The sequence below is a fragment of the Trematomus bernacchii genome, unplaced genomic scaffold (assembly GCF_902827165.1).
Source record: "Trematomus bernacchii unplaced genomic scaffold, fTreBer1.1, whole genome shotgun sequence".
Lineage (NCBI taxonomy): Eukaryota > Metazoa > Chordata > Actinopteri > Perciformes > Nototheniidae > Trematomus > Trematomus bernacchii.
This window is the reverse complement of record NW_022987720.1, coordinates 16,001,850-16,010,435: the sequence shown is the minus strand read 5'-3', so window position 1 is coordinate 16,010,435 and position 8,586 is coordinate 16,001,850. Positions and strand designations below refer to the sequence as shown.

General features: G+C 37.5%; 1 protein-coding gene across 1 annotated transcript; it reads left to right on the top strand.

The window, feature by feature from the left end:
• Window positions 1-1,296: 1,296 nt before the first annotated feature.
• ifi35 (interferon-induced protein 35) lies at window positions 1,297-8,262 on the top strand. The gene is made up of 10 exons (XM_034143479.1): window positions 1,297-1,376; window positions 1,684-1,710; window positions 2,288-2,362; window positions 3,052-3,210; window positions 4,237-4,353; window positions 4,430-4,574; window positions 5,073-5,182; window positions 5,276-5,459; window positions 6,968-7,074; window positions 7,160-8,262. The coding sequence occupies exons 1-10, from the start codon at window positions 1,323-1,325 to the stop codon at window positions 7,370-7,372; spliced, it is 1,191 nt and encodes a 396-aa protein (XP_033999370.1). The 5' UTR covers window positions 1,297-1,322; the 3' UTR covers window positions 7,373-8,262.
• The last annotated feature ends 324 nt before the right edge of the window (window positions 8,263-8,586 follow it).

The following is an 8,586-nucleotide window of genomic DNA, read 5'->3' as shown; positions in this document are numbered from 1 at the left end:
CTTGGAAGAGGCGGAGAGGTGGGTGTTTGTCGACGGCTCCCTCCCCGTCGAGGCAAGCACTGTAATTCTCTCCGGTTAGTCCACCAGCAGATGACAAACACCCACCTCCGCCTCTTCCAAGGAACGAGGGGACCGTGCGGCAGAGTTTCAGTTTCAGTTACTTTCGCCGGTCAAGATGTCCGTTAAAGTTTAAACCTTCCGGACAAAATTAGAAAAGTGCCAGTCAAAGGTCTTTCTGTTTATTCTCCGCTGTGGCTTTTTTTCTCCCTCCCCGAGGCAAGCGTTTGCTCCCGCTGCAAACGCTTGCGGGGAGGGATTGCTCAATGCAATTGCTCAATGCAATTGCTCAATGCAATCCCTCCCCGTCGAGGCAAGCACTGTAATTCTCTCTGGTTAGTCCACCAGCAGATGACAAACACCCACCTCTCCGCCTCTTCCAAGGAACCGTGAAAGATGTCCGTTAAAGTTGAAATCTTCCGGACAAAATTAGAAAAGTGCCGGTCAAAGGTCTTCTTTGTTATTTATTGAGCTTTAAAACAAATTAATAACGACTCTATATAATAAAACACGGAGGACGGAGATCTCTTTTTCTCCCCCTCTTCTGACAGCCCAGCAGCTGATCAGAGCACGTCTCCCCTCTCCTGCAGGGGGGCGTGGTCAGCAGAATCAGACCCGTAGACAGCAAACAGCACATAGAGCGAAATGAGGCATGGCTAAAATGCATGATCTGTTTGGTATTTTGAAAACAGAAACGTATAAATATACCTTATATAGGTATGGCCCTACAATATATCATTTAAATATAGCATGATAGGTCCACTTTAATAAAAACCGACATTTCATCAGGGAAACTGCTACATTTTCAATGAAGTATTTATGAATTACTGGAAAATGACACAAATGCATTTAAGAGCCTGTATTACAATGCTGTATTGATTTGGGGCACTTGATCACATGACATGGCATTTAGTCAGGAACATTTTCTTTGCAGTAGAAAAATGCAGAATTTTCAATAAAAGATTACAAAAGCTAATCAAGATAAAAAAAGATTTGGTCTACACGTCAGGTGTAGTTTTACAATGCTGCATTGATTTTGAGTGGCTTTGTCAGATGACATGGAAGCTGATATAAAACAAAATACTTTTCAAAATGAAAATTCTGGACTCAATAAAATACTTGAATAAAATATAGGAAAACACTAAACTCGAATTAAAAGAGACCGTCCTAGTCCACGTGGTTGTAACACAATGGTGCAGTAAGAGTTAAAGTGACACCACAGCAGCGCCCCTGATGGAAGAACAACACATCTATCTGCTGGGGAAATGAAACCGAAACAATCTGACTTCTTCACAGAACCACAACATCGTCGACAGCAGGTAAATTCTTATCGAACAGCGTTTTAATGACTTGATTTAGCCAACTTTGTTCAACACAATACAACAAAACATTTTCAGATGTGAAAGTCTCGCTGAAAGTGACTCATTCGAAGTTATTCTCACCTATGTTAAGAAATGTTGAGACTGCGGTTTGTTTATATCTTAAAAGTAGGGCCTTCGGTGTCAGGTTTATGGTTCAACTCGTGTTTTTCCTTTTTGACACGCAGTGTTTTATTAGACATTTGTTAATATGTTGCTTCATACACTGACTCTCTGACAGATAAACTATATTTTGTAAATTTTTCAGATCACTTTCGCTATGTCTTCCGATGAGGTAAGTCATCATGTTCTTGTTCTTTCCTCTTGTTAAAAAGAAATATTACACGGAATACTTTTCTAAATGTATTTGTATTTTTCGTGTTAAATGCTTTTTATCTATGGGTTGTTTTTATTACACACTTGTTTTAAAAAAGTAATCAGATATTTTACCAAAGTGAAAGAATAAATACTAAAGGGTAGAACAAGTAAAAGCTATGCTTCCGAAGTAGAATTAAAGGTATAAGCATCAAATTGTCCTAAAGTAGATTTGTCCATTTTAGGACTTTAGAGAAACTAAAGATTTAAATGTACTGTAGTGGATTAAAAAGTGCAATATATATAATATATATATATATATATATTTTATATATTTAAAAAAAGTATAAAAACAACAAAATGGGAAAAGTATAAAAACAATAAAATGGGAAAAGTATATGGAATATTACTTAGGTACAGTACTCCAGGAAATCTGTACCTACCACCTCTGATAATAATATTATTTTCACTTGTAACAATAGTAATTTATCCTTAAAAACTGTCTACGTAACTCGAAGTTTCTATATTTTCGCCTATCGTGTGTCTTTGTGTTTCAGGATTTCTCTCTGGTTATGCCACAGCCATCCGAGGAAACCTTGGAGAGCATCAAGGCTTTAATCAACAACTGCAAGGTGCACTGATAAATAAATTGATGTTTCTTTAGCCTGTGGTTGAACTAGTAACTGCATACAATTATCCAACCGACAAAGACCACTCAGAAAAAGATAATTATTGAACACAAACATATCATAATGAATGTTCCAACAAACACAAATGAGTGTACGGCAGAATGTGCGCAGGTAGCTATATAGGCAGGTCAGACAGGTTATTACTGACAGCCACACATACCATATTTTATTTTCATGGTTAAACTTCTTCAACTTGGTCTGACACAATTTATGTTGAATGTAATTTATGTAATGAAGTAAAAATTATTATTACCAGGTGAATACAGCTGCACATAGGCTTTCCTTATTGGCATTTATTAAGCCTTCAGAAAGTGCTTGAAAGAAATTGAGAATAGAATAATTGGACACTTTAATAACTTAAATGAATCCAGAAAATAACATTGCCACTGAATTAAACGGAAATCAAAGAGGAAAATACAGAGGGTTTGTATAGCGCTGAAGACTCTAAAATATGTATAAAAGGATGCAGATGACTCCACCTACGTTAGTTATGTGTTGCTGAAGACTCTAAAATATGTATAAAAGGATGCAGATGACTCCACCTACGTTAGTTATGTGTTTATGTTGCTTGTACATGTAATAGAAAACAGAAACCTAAAAGTGGTTAGTGAAAGCATCTTGTGCGCCCACAGAAAAAACATGAGCAGCTGATCCAGGATCAGGAGGACCTGGCCACCTGCAGGAATGACCAGCAGGAGATGGCTGAGCAGTTTAGGCAGCGCACTGTACATCTGACCCAGAAAAGAAAAGAGGACCAACGCTTATACGAAGAGCAGATGGAAAATGATAAGGTATCCATGCTTTTATGCTCGTCGCTCACCTTAAATCTCAGCTAAAGATGTGTAACTATTTCGTACAACAAGCCAATCATTGCTCAAAATGACTCTTAGACAAGTGTGATGTGGACACTTGAAACTTGCAGTGGACAACAATATACTTAACAGGAAGTTAAACAAACAAACATAAATTATTTATTTTAATTATTTTTTTTTGAACTATTTTTTAAATTTTTTTACAAATCAAGACATATCCTGACATAGGACTTTTCCATTCAAATGACAAATAATATGGTAAAACAGAATATGAAATAAAATAAAGTAAAAAATAAAATCCAATTAAGTAAAACTGTTACAAGTTAAAATAAGGAAAGAAATAAGATAATTATAAAAAATAAATTAATAATAGTTAAGTAAATAAAAGCATTTTACACAAGGAGAGACATCTTTAGCAGAGCAGGATCGGTTACACGGTTACACAGGGACATTTTCCATTATGTTCTTTTGAAACTCACAAATTATTTTTTTAATTATTATTTTTATTTCTAATATGGTCCAAATAGGACCAGGTAATGTAACTGTGGCTATCTGACAACTTTAACATGTTATTATAACATCTAATTTGTTCTTCACTGCACTCTGGTGGTTGGACTTTTAATAGAGCTACAATTCTGGCCCTGTCCCAGGTGTTTTCCCATCAGCTGTTAGAGGTATAACATGTGATACTCATCAGGAAATCAGAAGTGCACAACAGCTTTCAACCAACAGAGAATTATAAAGCAGTACAGATTCATGTAAAGAATCAGCAGGTGCTGCTTTGTCTTTGAGCATTATTTAGAGGTTTTAATTATTATTTCAATGTGGTTAAGAATTAAAAAAAGGGCGTTATCAAAATCAGTATAATCGCAGTAACTATAGATGAATGAGGATACAAAAAATGGCTTGCCAAATTCTCATTTTTAATTAGTTTACCACTGATTAAATATAATATTTCACTTTTCCTCAGTACTGTGTTGTAGCTGAAGTCTTTCTTTTTTGCAGGCTAAGCTAAAGTTGGGGCAGCAGGAAGAGAGAGACCTGGAGGAGCAGATCCTGCAAGTGGAGGAAGCCATAGAGGAGGAAAAAGCCAGAAACCATCATCTGAAACAGCAGAATGACGTACGTTCATGAACTCAACACGCTGCCTGCAGTCAGTCCATCACACGTCCTGTAAACCTGCACCTTTTCATTTCAGGTGTTCTCTGCTGTGCCTGAGCGGAAGGTCGCCTTCACCGGCTTGACAGGAAAGGACGGCGACGGACAAGAATTTGATATGGAGACAAATATAGTTTACCCGATGGAGGGCGGGACGGCATTCATTACATTTGAGGAAGAAGTAGGTGAGTCTGTCAGCGAGCTGCTGCCGGTCACACAGAAACATATTTGTGATGTGATGTACACGGGTTCATAGAATATTCCTAAAACCCAAATAATATTGGCAAGTCTGAATCGGAAAATGACACCTTTGGAACATTTGGTGTAGGCTTATTTGAAATTTGCTCACTTTAAAGGTCTCCTATTATACTATGTTTAGGCATATATGATAGGTCTCAGATATATAAACAAACATGTATATGAAGTGTTTTGCTCAAAATACCAAACAGATCACCCATTCTAGCCATGCCTCATACCCCTGTATTTCAGCCCTGTTAGAGAAGTGCTGATTCCTGGTCCGTAGCTTTAAAAAAATACGAGAGCCGAGACGAGAGCTCATGCAGGATAATTCTACCGGCAGATATAGCTAAATGCTGCCGTGATTAAATGATGTCCTTTATCCCAGTAAATGATCTGTAAGGGACTGGTAGTGCTGATACAACTCTGTATTTATCTGTCTTCAGTGGCCAGTAATATCCTGAAGATGCAGAAGCATGAGGTGAAGGTGGGGGCAGACTGCAGGATCACTGTGGAGGCCCGGCCAGTTCATCTGATGCTGCCCCGGCTGGTGGAGGTACGACACAGAGCCTTTGATACATGTTTGACTCTGATCAGTTTTCGTATTCATTTCCTGTGAGTGATATGTGCTCACCTGTCCGTCCTACAGATCGACTCTAAAGTGAGTTCTCAGCACATATTAATCTCCAGCCTGCCCAAAATGGAGATTGAGCCGCTGCTCAACAAGCTGGAGATCCACTTCTCCAAGACTAAACACGGAGGAGGAGAGGTGGAGAAGTGTGAGATGCTGCCTGACTCCTGGACCGTGGCCCTCACCTTTGTGAAGAATGACGGTGAGCAAGCTTCTGTTCTTTATAGTTTAATACTGACGTTATGGTGGAACGTAGGTTCAGCTCAATGTAGGGCTGCTCGATTATGGCAAAAATCATAATCTTGATTATTTGGGTCAATAATTGATATCACGATTATTAAAAACTATTATCCATTTACTTTGAAAACATCCATTTATTGAAAAAAGAAATGTGAACAGTATGTTTTTAACAGTTGATTACCCTGAACTTTAAAGGGGACCTATCATGCAAAATGCACTTTTGTACGTCTTTTATACATGAATATGTGTCCCCGGTGTTCCAGGGAACTCACCAAGTGTCAGAAAACACAACCCTCTCTATTTTCCTCCATACCCAAATCTCTAAAAAAGGGGCTGCAACGGATCTGATAAAAACTGATCCAGATTTGAACACTGTCCTGACGTCAGGACAGTGGCGCTACGGCTATTGGGCCAACTCCACCAATCAGGAGGAGACAGCCACGGCCATTGCCGTTCGAAAGCGCTGGAGACGCTGTAGTACATATGCCAGGCCTGTAGATGGTGCTGTTCTCACAGAATCAGCCCTTGCAAAAACAGAGCTAACATTTTTCAAATTGAGCGAAATGAGGCATGGCTAAAATGCATGATCTGTTTGGTATTTTGAAAAAAAAAAAGTATAAATATGCCTTATATAGGTATGGTCCTATACTATATTATTCAAATATAGCATGATAGGTCCACTTTAAGTATAATTCAACTGAAAAACAAAAGAAAAAAAGAAAAAAAAAGAAAATCGTTTTATTTCGATTATGTTGTTTTGCAAGCCAAAATCGTAATTGCGATTAAAATACGATTAATTATTATATATACGAGATAATTCTTTTTTTATTTCTAAATTGTCAGATAAAATAAATAAATAACAATAAGGCATTCAATTAATGATTAACCGAATGTGTACACAGTTATATTAATACATCGGTTTTATATGTGTTTACTCCTTTGACACCATTTAGAAAACGTATTCCCCTAAATTCATACAGTCTCTCTCTTATTTCAAACCTTTAAGGTACAGTTAGGAGGCACATTAGTTTGTGCTTTGTACTCGGGATGCCAGAAACTGACCATGATCAAAATCGAAAATCGGACAGCCCTGGCGAATATTAATCGATTATTCGCAGCAGTCTGCACTCTGCGCTGCTGGCTTCCTCCAAGTTTACAGTAAAACAAACTGGTGGTGTGATCAATGGTCATTTACAATTATTAATACTATTAGCATTAGTCTATATTTTGGTTGAAACCAAACCAGAAAAAAAAAAGAAAAACATAAATATTAATAAAAACATATATAAATAAAATCGAATTTTAAAAATAATCTTCGATTATGGAGACTGTAACGAATATTCGAATAATCGCTGGAATCCCTACTTTGTACATTATTTGTGCTGGTTTAAGATACTAGATCACACAAGGCATGTCATTTCAGAACTGGTGAATACTGAATCTGAACTAATGAAATGTTCTTACAATCAGTTGCCAAAGGTTTGATAGAAACCGAGCACCATGACGTCAAGCTGCAGGAGAAGATGCACAGAGTTAGGGTGACTCCCTTCCTCAACGGAAAGATTACAAACTTAGAGGTGAGCTTTTCTTATGAAACAATAAGCGTTCTCCTCTTTATGTGGTTGCTCTATCAAACTTCTATTTTTCCCCTTTCCCTCCTAGACAAAGATGACTGCTTGTCCGCGAACAGTGCTGCTGACAGGAATCCCCACCATCATGGATCGGGAGACTCTGCAGGATGAGCTGGAAATCCACTTTCAGAGAAGCTGCCACGGCGGAGGAGAGGTTGTAGCCTTCCTCTACAACCCGCTGGGTCAGCACACCTCGGCAGTGTTTGGGGGAGCCCCCAAAAATACAGATAAGGAGACAGAATAATGTGTGAGGGTGTGTGGCGGGGCGGTCATTATGGAGACAAGAACACCCTGAAGGATTATTACACGGCCACATCCTAAATAACTTACTATTACTCAACTACTACTGTTGCTTATGCTAGGAAACAAATACTCTACTGGAACTGCGACAAGAACAGCGTAACTTTAAATGAAGGGCAGCACTGATCGATAATAATTATAATAATAGATTTAATTTATTCTTTCCACCAACAAGTCTTTAAACGATGCCAGAGCAGCCCATATCGTGTTCCTGTTAGTGTTTACTTCCTATCTGCCTTCTTCTGGGGATTTCTCTGACTTCCAGGGGTGTTATCGAGTATTAACAACCTCTGAAATGTCCAAATTGACCAATCATAATCGAGTAATCAACCAAGCCGTGGAATAAATAGAAAATACTGCTTTATCATGTCTGTTTTAAAAATCTCTCAGGTTCAGGATGAGATGTAACGACCCTTAATCTGTTTAAGTCTCTTTTTTGTGTGAATGACATTTAGTATATTTGAGCTGGAAGTTCTGAGGATGATTTATGACCTCAAAAAACTGCCGGCCATGTTTCTAGAACAAACGCTTTGCCACTCCTGGCACTATTGGTGATATCGATTCTGTCATTTATTGAACTTGAAGGAAATATTTATCTTGTTTTTTTTCTAGTAATTTTGAAAGAATAGCATTGAACAATACAATGTCATTGATTCCTCATTAGCTGATAACCCGATCAAAGGAATACTTTTAAAGGTTTAATCTCATAAACATGTGTTGCTGTGACACTTTCCATCTTTGTTTGTTTTGACTCATGGAAAATCAAATGGAGACACAATCATGGTTGTATTTGTTTACATTGCTATAAATAAAACTCTTGCATTAAACAGTAGATTTCTTGTGTAGTTACAGTCATTATAGCCAGTTAGCACGACACGGAGACGGCTCATTCTGTGCAAAGCAGAAACCTCAAAATCAATGCAGCATTGTATTACAACTTCAATTTATATTTAATATAAAGATTTGTATGACATTTAAAGAATGTGGCGATTGTCAATTCAATAAAAAAAGTGTGTCTTTTTTGTCCAGGGTATTAATAATACCTGTATTGTGATTCACTGGTTCTCATGACATGGATGCTATTGAAACAAAAAGATGAAATAATCTATAAAAAAAATAATGTAAAATAATCTTTAAAACCGTTGTGCCTCATAATAC